Raw genomic sequence first — 17,824 nt, forward strand, 5'->3', positions numbered from 1 at the left:
CTGTTCGTCAGTTCGAGGCAGGAAGTTGAGCCAAGAAAACAAAACAAATCGAAAAGCTTGCTTACGGATGCGCGGAAGATATGGAAGGTTTCCAGAATGTTCTGTAAAATATCACAAAGACAATGTTCACTTTGAAAATGCAGCTGCAGTTGTCATGCATTACATTTTCATGGTATATCAACTCATTGTAAAGATTTTTATTGCTCTAAAGTCTAAACCGACATCAGCACTAAAGAATTCCTACCATATCCATTAGTTTAACAACCATAAGGAAAACCATTATTCAAACACGTAAACCTCAGATCACTTGAGGCTACACTTAGTACGCGACATCTGCGAGCACGCGGTCGCCATCAGATATATCGGAGCGGCCGATGAGCTCATAAATATGTGAACACGCACTCTAACACCTTGACAATAGAGGCGTGTTCAGATATTTGCGAGCGCCTTAGCAGATCCGATATATCTGATGGTGACTGTACTTACATGTGTCTATGGAAATACTTAGACGCATACATCAGCAGATGTTTGATTGGCCGAGACGCTTAATTAATGTAAATATAAACGCTTCCATACATTACGCAGCAATTGGCTTAATAGAAGGACGACGGACAATCTGAAGTGGTATTAAAGATAGATGCTTGGATAATCCGCGCAAGTTTATTACTAATAATATAAGCTTACTGTTTGTCTAAGACCTTATTTAGGGTTAATTAAAAAAGTACCACTACTACTACACTACACTATAACTTAGAAGTACACTACTAAGGACTATAATTTAGAAGATTGGCACCTCAAATATACTTGATGGACGGAGAGCGGATAGTAGACCCAAAAAACGATGGATGGATTGTGCGAAAGAGGATATGAGAAAGAAAGGAGTGAGGTTACGCAAGATAGAGAAGAATGGAAGAGAAAAACATGTTGTGCCGACCCCACATAACGTGGGATAAGGGCAGGAGGAAGAAGTTCGGGTTGAATACATTTTAAAGATAAAAGTTTATATGAAAAGTGGGACACCAGGGTCTGAAGTCACAGAAAAACCGATGGTGGAAAAATCTTGTGACGTTCATCACCACTAGGTACCTACCTACATCAGCTAACGTTCATAAAAGATGCAAATATATGCACTTATTTCCATCTATTATGCAGTAGTTATCATAGACAGACTGACACCTGATGCGCTCAAGGTTGTGGCATAAAAATTAGTAGTTCCTTATACCAAATGAGGAAGTGAAGAGGAAATGAATGAAAATGTCCTATAATATTTATTTATTTATTTAATAATCTAAAATAATTTCGTACACAGCATACACCGATTTTATTTACTTTAAATAGCGTATTTACAAACGATTAGGAGCTTACTCGTGTTGACTCTTCCCAAGGCTAAGTCCAAATCTCACAAATCTATTTGTTTGCGCCATTATCTGCGCTCTCGAGAGCTCATGTGATTTTATACTACGTCAGTAACTAGCAGGTAGCAAGTTAGCAACACAGTTGATCTGAAAACACGGAAACAAACAAACTAATGCTTACGAAAAATATTCTATTTTTATTAACAATTTTGATGCGTTATCGAGTTGTTATCGCGTTAAACTAAAAATACCATGAATAAGTACCAGTAGTAGTGAGTCTTTAAGTCCTTTTTTAAATCAGTCTATTTAAATTTAAATGTTACCGCTTGCGTAAAAGAAATAACAATTAACACAAACTTAATCCATTAAGAAAAACAACACAAAGATTAGCAAAAGAGTTTTGTAAGCATAGGGGTCTTATCGGTATCGGTAAGCGGTCTTTATCAGTCAACCCTTGATTATATTTTTCTAGTATAATTTTCTTTAAAACACGTGGACGATAATTGGTACAGGTAAGAGTATTTGTATTGTATCACTACATATTGTAAAACAAAGTCCCCCGCCGTGTCTGTCTGTATGTTCGCGATAAACTCAGAAATTACTGGATGGATTTTCATGCGGTTTTCACCTATCAATAGAGTGATTCATGAGGAAGGTTTAGGTGTATAATTTTTTAAGGTTTTGTGTAACCCGTGTAAGGTTTGCACGACGGATCCGAAATGTATGGGAAGATCCGCGGATCCGGATAATTTCATACATTTCGGATCCGGATTGCAAACCCTAAACCCGTGCGAATCCGGAATGGGTTGCTAGTTGGAAATAAAATAGAACACCCTTGCGTAAAGTCGCATTAGTAGCGACTCCCACTAGGTTAGGTTGCCAGCATGGGAAGTCAAAACACGCTTGTTGAAGAAAACGCGGGATGTGTTGACATGTGCACGTAAACTTCCTGAAGCCGCGGCGCACCCGTTACCCGTTTAACGACTGTTTACAATCACACGGCCCATTCACTATCGTTTACGATCGAGGAGTCATCCTACTAGGTTTAAGTACCCGTAGAAGCTAATATAGTTGGTCAAACCAAATAGTCAGTAAAATAAAAACAAAAAAAGCTATACCTACTCATCCTTTTCTTTTTGGTGCTAGTACTAGTGTAAGAGATAGTATGATTCTCTCTGGCTATGTTTGAAATGAGACAGTCCTTTGACAAACTATATCTGAGCTAACCGCACAGACTACATAAGATGGATCTGGAGTTTTCCATTGAGTTATGTTCTAGCCTATTCAGAGCATGAATGTTATGAATTCTCAATTAGCACGTTTTTGACATTTATGGGTCACGTGATATATAGATTAAGGTTCTAATTTGTATTTTCTCATTCCGAAAAATAGAAAAATTGATCAAATAAAGGCCCAAAGATTTTCGTAAAAGAGTGCGAATTAGTGTTAAAAAATACTAAAGTCTGAGTACAAAAGTTCATACTAATTTCATACAGGTAGGTACTGCATTTTCAAACTCACCGATAACCAATTTGGCGTGGAACCAGCATATTGCACCCATAACACATGAGTCACACACTCACTGGCCGGAAAAACGGATGCCATATACTAAACGACACAAAACTTCTAAATTTAGAAATAAACATCGAAACACTGGCCGCTTGGATTTCTTAGGCCCACTTGCACCAACCTACTAACCCGGGGTTAAGCGGTTAAACCGTTAACTTAGTGTCAAATTGTACTGGTAACCATGGTAACTCCAGGTTTAACCGGTTAACCCTGGGTTAGTAGAATGGTGCAAGTCGCGCTTAATAGCCAAAAACACGTAAAGAAAAAACTTCGAAATTTGAAAATGTAAACTGATCACTTTGCTTTTTTTTAGTTGAGAATATTGTAAAATAATTTAAACACTTTTTTTTTGGGCAGTCGTGTAAAAATAAGTATACGTGAACCTTATATGTATTGCACATGTATTATTGGCGGGAAAACTTTTAGTATTTAATTAGTTATTACGGGCAAGCTTTTTTCAAACATAAAGACATAACTTTTTAACGAACTTTTTTATGTTGCCACACTTAAAATTTACGGTGTTTGTATGTCATTAGTGATTAACAGCAGTTAGTGCGGCGTCGCGGCGCGCGACTGACTGCCGCGCGCATGCGCCGGTGCGCCCGCGTTTATGCTCTTATACTTTATTTATAGGCCGGTGCAGTATGATATCAATTTTATAACAAACACTTCTGGTTCAAAACTGGGAATGATATAAAGTTATAAACAGGTCGTAAAGTGACGCTTTTCGTTTTCTTATTATTTTAATAAACAGTTCCCTAGTGACTGGGCTCAGTAATAATAATAACATATTCATGTGTTTGTAAATAAAAGAGTAGGTACACACAGTAATTAAGCAGAAACGAATAAATAAATCTCTTTGTCCTGACGATTAATTTTCGGTCTGCAAAGTTAATTTGTAATTTTTACATGGTCGTACACATACTACACAGTTACCACAGTATAGGTTTAACCTCCAGCGTACCACAGTCTTAGGCCCAAGATACACTTGTAAGTTTTCCTTACGTAAGTAGGGACACGGCTATACTACAGAATGAGAGATGAATATCGTTATCTCATTCTAACAAATAGCTTTGCTAATTATGTAAGTAAAAATTACAAGTGTATCTTGGGCCTTAATATTAGTACAAAATTACCTTACAACATTACAGAGCTGCTTTAGTTTTCTGTCATTCGATTTTAAAAGATTTTACACGAAGCAAATTCAATTCTATTATCTAATACCATTGATTCAAATTTGACTGCCAACTTTTCTAAAATAAAGATTGGTGTGTGATATTGATATTATGTAAGTTACCTTATTCAATATTGAATGACAAACCTGAATCCATTAGAAGACTGGACCATGTATCCGTATTTTTGAAACTTAATAACACCACCATTATTTCCACTAAAAGCACAAAACTTCACAAAACATTTAACATTCACCAAAAAGTTTTACCATTTTCCAGAAACTTAAAACAACTTTTTTAAAGGTCCTGTATTCGAACCTCTGACGGTCGGACGGTAAAGTGTACTAACTTAAAAATCACAATTGGTCCTCTCATTACCCCCACCCAAGTGTCCGAAGATTGAGGAATATTTACCTAATGAGGTCGAAGTCAAAACGATGTCATTAGAGTTATTGTCTGTTGTCAAGGCACTTAAATATTTGGGTGATAAGGAAAAATGTCTAAAGAAATGAAAGAACTTATCACTGATGTAAAATAGAACGCATGTGTTACGCATCGTTAAAAAGTCTTCTGTATTTTTTGCTAACCTAACTAGATAGTGAAACTACTAGACATTTTTTCGAATTTTTTTATAACTTTATTACAAAGAGTCAAAGACTCCACAAAAATTAAACATAAACCTTGTATTTAAGAAAAGAATATTGTTTTTTGTTACATAGTGATTTTAAAACCATTTTTCCACTAATTTATAAATGAACATTACAAGCAATAACACTACTTACTGATAGGAAAAACGGAGTTCAACAACTTCATATTTGAATATCATTAAAACCATTAAATGATTCAACAAAAACAAAACACAAGAGTCCTTTGCGATATCGTCCGAACGATTGAGTGCGTATTTTATTTTTCTAAACGTATCAGATAAAAAAATTATAGAGTGTAGGCAGGTGACAATTGCGACGCAATTTTATAAAAATAAATCGGTCGAAGGTACTCGTGACTGACAGTTTTTATCTTATTTATGCTTTTTTTTCTTTAAATGTAGTAAATCGAATGTTAACATCGAGATTTATTAATAAAAAGTTGATTCAGTTACAATTCATAGAACATAATCAGAATTATGGATTTAAAACGCAGTAAATAATTGAAAGAAGGAAACAAAAAACAATGTTCGTGAGTAAAATCATAACTTTTGGTTTATGAATTTATGAAATATAATCGCTGAAACATAAACATAAACAAACAATCGATTTTAAGTCTGTCTATATGATGGACGGAATTACAGCTGTCTACAAGAAAAATTATTTCGTTATCTGCCTCTACCGCTTTTGCAAATTCGACCGATAGAGAGGTAGATATTTTACTGTTAAGTTAATTGGTAGTAGTTGTTATGGGTTGTAACATAACACCATAGCCTTGATAAACGTAAGGCGAATTACGTAAGGGTTACGTAGGATACGTGATAAGCACAAACGTAGATACGGGACCGAAATAAATATAAATCGGAAACACTTCAAATGTAGCTGGTTGCTTGTCACTTGTCACTTTTACTAATTGACACGTTTGCGCTACTGTTACATCACTGCGATAAGGTGCTAGAATTACTGTGATTTTTCTGTCAATTCCAGTACTTCTAAGTTTTCTATAATTTAGAAAATTACTTCCAAAATAAGAATAATGAATAGTTATGTAAATAGTAGAGATAATGTTTTATGAATCTACAAGGTATTTATTTGGCGTATTACTCGTAATTACAATGCTATTAGTATTATCTGCTTTCGTAGCCCCCAACCAGTTACTTACAAAATAAGTTAGAAGTACATTACCTATTCATGTTTTTTTATTATTATTACATTTATACCTACAAAATGTTTTTATGGCCATGTTGTAGATAGCAAATAACATATATTTTTGAATGGATTATTTCACCACAAATTTACCACAATATACAAAATTTCAGGTTAGGTAATTAATTTAATCCTTTACCTAAACTCTAGCAGACCTAAATCATATGTAAATTGGGTTTACTGATCTAGTATCTCTAGGTCCGTACATTATGTTCAATGTAACCTCCATCCAACATCCACACATAAATAAGCTATTTGTAAGCTAAAACATCATTCACGACACATTGCAGCTACATACCTAACTTTATAAGGTGCGAAACGCAAAGCAAATACAACTAACAACTAACAGCAACATACATTGACCAGAGATAGACCTTATCTCGTCGTATTAGGATGCAAAATTAGCCAATTAAATGTGTCAATGGTGGCAACATTGCTAAAGTAAAAAATCTCGCATTCAGGAAGTATCAGTGAGCTATGCACGTCATTCAGTATGCTGCCACAATAGGTAGATGAATAATTTAACTATGGTCTATGTACCATAGACCGCACAGTGAAAAAGCAAATGTAAATCGTATTTCAAAGAATCAAGGTCCAAAGTTGAGAGTGGTGCTGTTAGGAGACTGTTTTTTAAAAGAAGAAGGTTATAAAAGGTTGTTTAGTATGAAGTATGTGGGATATTTATACATATATGCTTTACTTTGAACATACGTGTTTTTCCCTACGAACACGTGTTCAGACACGGTTATCTATAGTAATTGATCATTAAAAGTGCGTTTACAAAGCGTCACATTTTTGAGAAGTTGTGGTTTATGGGGTTTCTGCGAAAAGGGTAGGTTCTAGTGTACCTAATTAAGATCTTATGCTAAGTATGTGTAGTGGTAAATGTATTGTGAAAGAAACGATATGCTTTTTAATATTTGATACTAGACAAGTTGAGATAATTCATGTTTGTTTATGTAGTTACATCATTATAATATGAATATATGTAAATATAGATGGTCAAGCAAATCTTGTCAGTAGAAAAAGGCGCGAAATTCAAGTTTTCTATGGGATGATTATCCCTTCACGCCTATTACATTTTTCAAATTTGCCGCCTTTTTCTACTGACAAGATCTGCTTGACCATCTATAGTTATACATTTTATAGTTAAAATATTACGGTAAGTTGAAAGACTGAGACTGCGTTTTAGGCCTGAGATACACTTGTAAGTTTTACTTAAGTACGTAGATAAATAAAAAAGGTCAAAAGGATAAAAAGGGTCAAAGCTATTTGTTAGAATGAGATAACGATATTAATCTCTCATCCTGTAGTAATTTAGATAGCTGTGTCCGGACTTACGTAAGTAAAACTTGCAAGTGTATCTTGGGCCTTAGGTCCAATAATTGATAGCCAACATTTTAACAATAACATAACTTGTCTCTTCAATATACTAATGGTCAGGTAATTTTAGAAATCACAAACAATCATGAAACGATCACGTATCACACCTATTTATACGATATCACTCCCAAAAACAGAACAATACGATCCCAATAAGGTCGAGACCGTTACTGGGAGGCACATTCAAAGTCAAAGTCAAAATATACTTTATTCATGGAGGCCTAGCAACAAGCACTTATGAATCGTAACATATAATTAGCATATCTTAAGCTAATTATCAGAGCAATTTATTGATGTTATTATTCCATAATATTCGAATTTTAAAATATCTCTTGATATATTATTATAAATAAATAAATCTAATACCTTTAAACGAGCAATTCTTGTACATATATTTATTTATTTTATTTTTCTCAAACATGCAATGAAATGTCGTCGCTCCGGGCGTTATATCAGGCTTCGAAGTATCACGTTTAGGGCGGAGCAACTCCAGAGAACTGTAAAGCAATTTCATACGACATACGACATGGGGTCTGTGTCCATGAACAGGCTAAACAGCCGAATTATATTTTTTTTTTTAATATTTTTAGTGAATGAATGGTTATCGAACCAAAATATCCGTGTTAACGCCTGTTATACACGAACGTACTGATATTAAGAATACGAATCTGTATGATTCAATGTGTTGATGAATAAATTTAAAATTTTGTCTATACGTAAGTCACCAGAGACCATAGACGATATTTAAAATCCTCTGCATTTATTTTATTTATAGAAATTGAGATTCTTATTATCAGATTGTGTATAATGGCCCTAATAAGGTCTATTCGAACACTACACACGCGAAATACGGACGACTTCCGTAAAAAAAACAATTATGGCGGGATTGGAAGGAAAATTAAAAAACTTTTGTTGTGAAGTTGGATTTTTATTATAAAGATTATAAATTTGTTTTTTTAGTGGTGTATTTTTTTATTTCATTGCATGTTTGAGAAAAGCACTATACATGCCTAGCCGTGAAAAGGTCTTGCCGGCTTCGTATCACTATCCGGCCTCCCTACGGTCGGCGGGCTATACCTACTCACCCGGCAAGCCCTTCTTTCCCGGCGTCTGCAGTAATGTACTATTATTATTTGGATTAAATTTGCTATATGGGGGTTTTCGGGGGCGAAAAATCGATCTAGCTAGGTTTTATCTCTGGAAAACTGGCATTTTTGACTTTGTATAATATGTTTTCCGAGCAAAGCTCGGTCTTCCAGATATTAAATATTATAGGACATTCTTACACAGATTGACTATTATTATTACCTACAAAAAAAATACATAGAAAACACCCAGGACTCATTTTGTGCCAGGAAAAATGCCTAAGTACCATTTTTCAAGTTTTGCTTTGTTCAATCGTGGTTTTGCGGGGTCGATTTTTTTTCGTTGGAATTAGATAACATTTCCCTGGTTTGAAGAGATTGTAGGTTGAAACCAAGTTGAAACCGATGGTAATAGTTTTTGAAATTCATGAGAATCATAAGTGCATTACCTATAGGACTCACGACTTCAAAGTTCAGTTTTGATTTCACTGCGCGTAAGGCCAGTCCTTAGATATACTCGTACGTCAATGGCATAAACAAATTTTTGAATTCAGAATGCCGCTCGGCGCGACGCGTACGACGGTTTCGCGACGCGTGCTCGATTTCGCCGCGCGTCGCGGAATACGGAAACGATTCCATTTTCAAATGTAAATGGAATACATCAATGGAATGGTGTATGTAGGCTTCATATGCCATTCTTGATTCTGACGAGGATGAGCCTCGTTTTATGGTAATGGCTCTGTTTCTATACATAAGACATAAAGTGTCATTCTATGGAACTTGCTAACTATGTATGTATTAAACTGTTTATACGACAACGGTTTCACTCACTAACGTTGTCGTATAAACAGTTTAAAATATGTCTCACGAAAGTTTAATATCGATTATGTATGTATGCGTAAACAAACCGCCATATTGATGAAATTGTCTCTGAATGTCAATTGACTATAGTCGAGGGCATGGCATGAGTGGTGGGGATAACTGACAGAACGGGATAGTCTTATGTATCTTTCACTAGGAGTAGCAGAGAAAGCGCTATTATTGTTTGTCTTTGTCACAGTCTCATATTTTTTTTATTCCCCACCGTAGTTTATGGTGGGATACAAACAATGCGTAAACGTCAGATTGGTGTGAAACATATGAACACTGCAAAGATTATCAGGAAAAATATTGAAATCAGTGTTTCGTGTAGATGTAGTAGTACGTAACAATTCAACAAATATGGTGAATTGCTCAGTTTTGCGCTGTACAAGTGACTGCCGGCAAAAACAGGACAACGTAACATTTCACAGGTAAATACAGTATTTTATACTTCGGTCACATTATCATGCTTAGTAACAGCATCCTACAATCTATATCAATTAAAATCTGAGTAGAAAAAGCATTTACAGTAAATAATAACTCGGGTAAAAAAATTAACCTATAAATATTTCCTGATAAATTAACCGACCAAATTACGTACGCATATTGACAGTAAGCCGTCACCCTTTTAATAACGTGTACCTATTCAATTTAGTCGCATTGCTATTATTCGAGGGATACCAGCCCGTGATGCAAACAATTACCCCAAAATTCGGGTATTTTGTATTTTAATAACATTTTTATAAATAATTTTGCTGTAGAACTGGACATATACGAACAATAAAATTGAACTGTGTTTAAATTAGAATGTAAATTATATTTATTTAAGCATTACGGATTCTTTCTAACGTTATAGGGGGTTTTGCCACGACTCAGAGAATCTAATTCTATGATATGCTGCAGGCACTAATTCTTAATTTTGCAATAAGAGGGACAGATTATAAAATGAATATTTCGTTTATTACCTCCAGATTTCCACAAGATGCAGGCACGCGTGCTAAATGGATTTTAGCAACCGGAAGGAGAAACTGGGCACCGACGCAAAACTGCCGGATATGCTCAAAGCATATTACGAAAACCTACCTTTTCTATTTCTTCCTGTGGCACACAGTACCTATGCTAAAAATTCTTTCTTTAGGCGTACTTGTAATATGTATAATGAATCGCTTAATGATATAGACATTTTTCTTCATAGTTTGTCCGTTTTCAAGAACAAAGTTCGGCATATTTTGTTTACTAGTAATTGAAAAATTGTTTCAAGTAAATATTTTGCATTGTTTTCTTACTTTATTTGCGTGTTGTACTCACAACTATACCTACGGGTAATTTATAATTAAGTAACCTATTTAGTTTTCATTGTAATAGTCAACTTAGTAACGTATGAAACTTTAGGCCTATTTTTAGTCATTTTTGTAAGGCTGTTTGTTTTCTAAATAAAAATAAAAAAAATAAAAATAAAAATTGTCCCATTGATATTTTATTTATCGCTGCGTCTTACGTAAAGTGTCATTCAATAGAACTTGCGAACTATGTAAACAAAAGTTACTAGTAATTTGACATTCAGTGTCAATTTTAGTATGGCGGTTTGTTTACATAGTTAGCAAGTTCTATTGAATGACACTTTAGGCGAACAACTCGCGAACTTGATTAAAATTACCCCAATATTTGATAATATTTGATAATATTGGGGTAATTTTTACCTATATGGTATCCCCGGGTTTGTGACGTCATCTATGTCTATCCCTTACGGGGGCACGCGGTAGGCCACATCTATAGAAATACTACCATCTATGAATTATTCTTATTTGCATCATTTGACACATTATGACTGACGTTGTATAGATATGTAACTAACTCAAATCGACTGTCACAGCAAGCGATTACGATTGGATGGCACCTAGACTGAGGTATCGAATTGTGACGTTTAATGAATTTTTATTTGAGATTTAAATAAAGCTAGAATTATAATTAATTATAATTAATTTATATAATTATAGAATTATATGGTTAATAAATAATAATAAGAAGATATAATCAATTTAATAATGCTTTGTGCTACCTAAACTTAATAATGTTTAAAAATTTGACGTATAAAATGTATATTTTATGAATAAAACATTGAATTTAATTTAATTTTTGCAACCTAAACTGAAAAATGTATATCGATTTACTTAGACGACTACCGTTTTTTAACGGTGGTGTCCGGCCAACCCTAAATTAAAAAAAAAAAGACGTAGAACGTAAACGTTCGCAGTGCAATTGTCTTCCTTTGTAATTTCGATGTGCAAGATATTTTACGTTCTATTGCTGTTGTCAGTGTCATGTGTCAAATGACGCAAATACGAGTGCACAAGGTATAGTGACTTTTGTTTACATAGTTAGCAAGTTCCATAGAATGGCACTTTATGTATATGTAAACAAACCGCCATATTGAAATTATCTCTGAATGATGAATTTACTAGTGACTTTTGTTTACATAGTTAGCAAGTTCCATAGAATGACACTTTACACAGGCATGTGGAAGCATTGAAACTCAAACGAAAGTTCGTAACTTGTAATTATAGTTATCAATTTCTTCTTCAGAGGTAAAGAAGAACAAGGTTGAAAGATTCATAATAGGTAGGTAGATACATGTTGAAACTTGAAAAAGAGGAAAATAGGCATTAGTCGCCATCAGATATATCGGAATAAATTTAAAAGTGGAAAAATTACTGTCTTGGGTGAGACTTGAACTCACGGCCTCTGGAGTTCAAGTCTCACCCAAGTCAGTAATTTTTCCACTTTTAAATTTATTCTAAGCTTAATAGCATCGGTCGCAGACGTTTCTGCTTGTAAAAAATTAAATTACCTAGATATATCGGAGCTGCTAAGGTGGTCAAAAATAACTGAACACACACTCTAGCGTCTTGACAATAGAATAGAGTCGTGTTCAGAGATATCTGATGGCGACTATATCTATAAGATCAACCTTTCCCGAAACGGGCCCGGCGGTTATTTAATTTATTTTTCACCTCAGTAGCTCGAACTACTACTTAAAAACAGTGAGTGAGAGAAAATGAGCAAAATGTGATTTTGCTCACTCAGTGAGCAAAATGCGATTTTGCTCACTGTTTTTAAGTAGCAAAGTACCCTTGTTCGAGCTGCTGAGGTGAAAACTTAATTGTTGGTATATCTTAAGAAAACATGAGTGAATAGGTAAGTGATGAAGAAGGAATACATTTTTCGGGTTCTCTAATATGTTCTCACTGCTGAGGTGAAAAGTTTTGTGAACTACACGAGATCAAAGTTATATACATCTCGTGCGCTTTTGAGTCCCTTACTACGCTTAAGATTCTAAATTAATTATAGTATAGAATCTTTCGCTTGCGCGGGACTCAAAATAAGCACTCGAAGAAATATCAAACTTTGATCTCTTGTTGTACAAATAACTATTAACTTCACTAGCCTGCGTGTTCCATACATGAATAAGTAGGTATAGGTAAAGTACGGATTATGTCTACTTCAATTAATCATTCTAAATAATGATATAATATATCTATAGGTAATATTTATAGAAAACAACAGTTGACAGATTCAGTTCGAAAGCACGAAAAGGTTGGTGAAACAATTTATGTAGTTTGTAGAATCGTCAGACAGCTTATGGCTCCTCTACACGATAGGCCAGCGCCGGCCACTCCAAGGGACGCATTTATGCGTTAGAGGGAGCAAATGATATTGCTATCTCATTCTACCGCATGGCTGCGTCCCTAGGAGTGGCCGGCGCTGGCCCATCGTGTAGAGGAGCCATTAGATAATTTGCTTGTCATATATTATTGCAGATAACTGTACCTTTAAATTGCCAGAAGGACACTCGAACAAAGGTTAACATAACGGTGAACATTCATTAAATTTATAATCCTATGCACATAATAATACTGTTGAATGAATCGCCATTGATACGCCGAGTGCGCGTGAGCAATTGCGTAAATGTTGGGTTCCGCAGAGTCAAAACTATAAGACGAAACGTGCCGAGAAAAGATATATACTGCCTTTTGCCCTTTGTCTCGTCTTGGCGGGGGCACGGCCGTACCCCCAGATAGAGGCTTTTAAGAAGTAAATTTACCGGCACAATTAAGTAGGTAATGTTAAATTTTAATTTGAAGAACTTTATTCAGCCTTAAAGGTTTATATTCAAATTAAGTGTCTAAATAAGAGTAAAATCTTTGAAATAACCAAATACTTACCTATAGTTTTCTTTGTATCAAACCTCCTCCTTTCTGAAAGTGGATTAAAATGTAGTCATGTGACGTCACTCAGGTCATAAAGACGAATAGATTGATACCCCCCTCAACATTTGGCTTATAAATGGGAGCTAGAAACGAAAACACGATACAAAAATAGATATAGAGTCATGTCTGATGGACTCTAACTTACTCTACTCTACTCTATTTAGATATTAAGATAACTATTTAGTAACTCTATCTATACCGCCTTTACCAAAGTTTTATTTAGACTCAGACGCGGAATAAATAGCTAATAGTTGACTAGAGCTCAATACCACTTGCCATCAGTGTTTTGTACTCCGTTGTGTAATCGCTAAAACATAAAATAAGTCGTAATACTTAGTATCAGTACCAGTACAACCTTTAAAGTGTTCAAACTGTAAAGTTGTTAACAATTTGTGGCTGTCCAGTCATATACATCCGCATAGTTTACTAGTTTATAGCCGTTCATTTGTTGCTTTGTTTAAGTTTATTGCTTTGACAATTTTGTTAGATAAGTATCAAGGCGACTGTAGTATAACTGTAGTATAAGTATAACTAACTATACCTAAGTATCAAGTATGTAATCAAAATACACTGTATACTGAAGATTCCTCAAGATATATACCTAGGTACCTACATTTTTTTATGTAACTTTTACTGTCTCCTCCATGTATAATTGTTAAGTCGAAATATTTTTTCACAACTCAAAAAAAAGGTACATATGTAATAAAAGTGAGTACAGAACCCTAAACTGCCAAGTATAAGTACGTACTCATTCATATCGGAACCTATGCGTGTTAGAATGCTCATGCAAAGTTGCCAACGTTCGATAAAGGTAAAGAGAATAGCATTGAGTTATACGGTTATGCATCATAGGCTAGGCTAGGGTGTTTTTTCGACCCCCTTGACACTGGCTGAGGGCTGAGGTTGTGGCGTGAGTGCCCATCACGCTCGCTGCGTTGGATTGCGATGGACAGCCTTTTCATCAGGAAAAACCCGGAGCGAGGATCTGGCCCCTTTCAAACAGAATGAATGAATGAATAACTTTGAACGAATAAAACGAACGAAGTGCGAGTCGGACTCGCGCACGGAGGGTTCCGCACCATCAACAAAAAATAGAGCAAAAAAATCGTGTTTGTTGTATGGGAGCCCCCCTTACCTAAATATTTATTTTATTTTATTTTTAGTATTTGTTGTTACTTATAGCGGCAATAGAGATACCTACATCATTTGTGAAAATTTCAAATGTCTAGCTATCGCGGTTCATGAGATACAGCCTGGTGACAGACGGACGGACGGACGGACGGATAGCGAAGTCTTAGTAATAGGGTCCCGTTTTTTACCCTTTGGGTACGGAACCCTAAAAACGACAACTCAAATTTTATTTAACCGCCATTCCTACGGATATAGATAAACGCAAACAATTCCAATGCTAATGGCATTCCTTAGTATTTATTTATTTACGCCATCATTAGTCGAGAATGTCAGGTGTGACGTGCGGTGCATGATCGGGATTTCAATGATATGACTTCATACGTAACGCTGATTGCTATCGGGACGGATATCTTTGACATTTGTTGCATGTCAAGGAGAAATCAGCATATATGACATAACTAAAAAAAAACTAAAGAGGATCTTGGCCTCCGAAACGAGAGCACACCATCTTTCCCGATCCTGCGCCGTTTCCTGCCAATTATCGGCTTGAAGCTGACGCAGATCCGCTTCCACACTGTCTCCCCAGCGGTATCTGGGCCGACCTACCTATTATGACATAGCGACAGAAAATAAAATTGTGACCCCCGTCATGTCTTCTTTTGTATACATTTATGGCAAAAATGGATACTACGCTATGGTGGCCAAGTGTCATTCTGACGAGTTAAATAGGCGCCCAGTTCTTAAGTCGTCCCTCAGGGCTACACTAGTCACTAGCGTCTTTTGAGCGTCGGCGTCTGTCTAGTCAGCGCTATGGAAAATGGCGTCGCTGAGCATTTGCGCCAACGTTGCGTCGAGCCGGGAGACGCTAGTGTGGGGTGGACCAGTCGCAATATATATATTGATATTGTGTTTAACGTACGTTCAAAAAATCACGAAAATGTATGACGTTAATGATAACCTAAAGAATATGTTTCAACATTATAAAATTTGATTATAACAACCTTGATTATATTTAATTACTACCTGTGATTGCCACAGGAGTTATATTTGTAAATGCAGTTACGGGACGGGACGGGAGCTTTCATTTACCTGAAACAAAAAGAATTACTATTTATTATGGCACTCCCAAGCTTTGTCACATCAAAGTCTGTGCATAGTTAGCTTAGTGATGATATGATGATAATGCATCCCTGTTATCCCTCATTAGGGACATAGGGTTCGGACAAAAATCCTCGTAAGTCTTAAAAATTTACAATGAAGGCAATATTGATAGCGTTTATACAGACGTAATACGTCTTTGCTTTGAGTCACGCGATTTTTTATGCAAATACGCTCAACGCCTCCATTATCTCGATCTTTGATGACATGATGACTTTGATGACACGCCGAGAATACTGATTACTACAAAATACCCTGTAGTTAGCATAAACTGTATGAACACAGGCAAGGAACTAGTCATGGAAAAAAACATCCGTGAGTGAGACGCAAAAACAATGGAACAACACACTAAAGTTCACTAAACATTAAATACGCCATTTGTTTTTTTTTTACCAGCTTTAAAATTACGAAAAAGTTCTCAATTTGGTATGATATTAGAATAGAATAGAATAATGATTATCGTTTTTACGTATGATTCCTAGAAGGCTAGACCAATAGGGTAGTTGACTGCTATAGTCAAATCAGTTTCTTTTTTCAAACTGTCTAATCGATTAACCACTATGAAATCTTTACTCACAATGAAATACAGAACAATGACGTCACGGTCAAAAGTTACCTACTCTTTATAGTTCTTGCGGATTTATTAAATACAATAAATTGTGTCTGCAAATAACTGCGGTCTAGGTTTTTCTAATATTTTTCTGGTGCTACATTCTACATAATACAAGTCAAAGATAATTGTGAAAACTGTATCTGCTGGATTAACATTATATTCTTTAATCTCCGCTAATCTATGACAAAAACCCAATTGTTAAACATTTGTAACAACCTAACAAGTAATAGATACATTACAGTATTCTAGTTCTCCTTATCAAGACACAAATCGTGTCAGTTGTAAACACAAATACTTCAGTAATAAGCAGGGAAGCCAAAGGTCTTAAGTGGATTTTTTTAGGAAAACACAGATTTTTCGCTCATAGTTAAATGTACATTGTCAGGTTAAAAGTTCGTATTAATTAATCAATGAAAATTTACCCATTTATTTCAAAAAATATTTCTCTTTATTAGGTATACTTATTATATGAAAAAATTGGTCCATATTTATTCATGTTTTTCAATTCAATTTTTGTGTTGAAAGCTACACCCAAAATTAAACCAAAACCCATCAGGTAAAGTTTATTTTTGAAAACTAGCTATGCTCTGAATTGCCAGGTTTTGCAATAAAAAAAAGCGGCCAAGTGCGAGTCGGACTCGCCCATGAAGGGTTCCGTATTTAGGCGATTTATGACGTATTAAAAAAAACTACTTACTAGATCTCGTTCAAACCAATTTTCGGTGGAAGTCTACATGGTAATGTACATCATATATTTTTTTTTAGTTTTATCTTTCTGTTATTTTAGAAGTTACAGGGGGGGGGGGGGGGGGACACATTTTACCACTTTGGAAGTGTCTCTCGCGCAAACTATTCAGTTTAGAATAAAATGATATGAGAAACCTCAATATCATTCTTGAAGACGTATCCATAGATACCCCACACGTATGGGTTTGATGAAAAAAAAAATTGAGTTTCAGTTCTAAGTATGGGGAACCCCAAAAATTTATTGTTTTTTTTGTATTTTTGTGTGAAAATCTTAATGCGGTTCACAGAATACATCTACTTACCAAGTTTCAACATTATAGTTCTTATAGTTTCGGAGAAAAGTGACTGTGACATACGGACGGATAGACGGACAGACAGACAGACAGACAGACAGACAGACATGACGAATCTATAAGGGCTCCGTTTTTTGCCATTTGGCTACGGAACCCTAAAAAGGCGGGAAAACTAAAAAACCGGCCAAGCGCGAGGCGGACTCGCGCACGGAGGGTTCCGCACCATCAACAAAAAATAGAGCAAAACAAGCAAAAAAACGGTCACCCATCCAAGTACTGACCCCGCCCGACGTTGCTTAACTTCGGTCAAAAATCACGTTTGTTGTATGGGAGCCCCAC

The 17,824-nt window shown here is 35.4% G+C and overlaps 2 protein-coding genes across 4 annotated transcripts in view; one reads left to right on the plus strand and one right to left on the minus strand.

The window, feature by feature from the left end:
* The window catches only part of LOC134647393 (proline-rich protein PRCC), a 432,482-nt gene that overhangs the window by 233,387 nt on the left and 181,271 nt on the right, over positions 1-17,824 (plus strand). The gene's annotated exons all lie outside the window — the stretch shown is intronic.
* Positions 1-17,824, minus strand: part of LOC134647386 (rho GTPase-activating protein conundrum) — a 122,135-nt gene that overhangs the window by 26,282 nt on the left and 78,029 nt on the right. The window contains exon 1 of one of the 2 annotated variants that reach the window (XM_063501734.1): positions 2,877-3,022. The exons of the other annotated variant lie outside the window; for it this stretch is intronic. Within the exon in view, the coding sequence (XP_063357804.1) occupies positions 2,877-2,916 (40 nt within the window). The 5' untranslated portion in view covers positions 2,917-3,022. Of the gene's footprint in view, positions 1-2,876; positions 3,023-17,824 lie in introns of those variants that run through there. 2 annotated transcript variants of the gene reach the window in all.

The sequence above is a fragment of the Cydia amplana genome, chromosome 4 (assembly GCF_948474715.1).
Source record: "Cydia amplana chromosome 4, ilCydAmpl1.1, whole genome shotgun sequence".
Lineage (NCBI taxonomy): Eukaryota > Metazoa > Arthropoda > Insecta > Lepidoptera > Tortricidae > Cydia > Cydia amplana.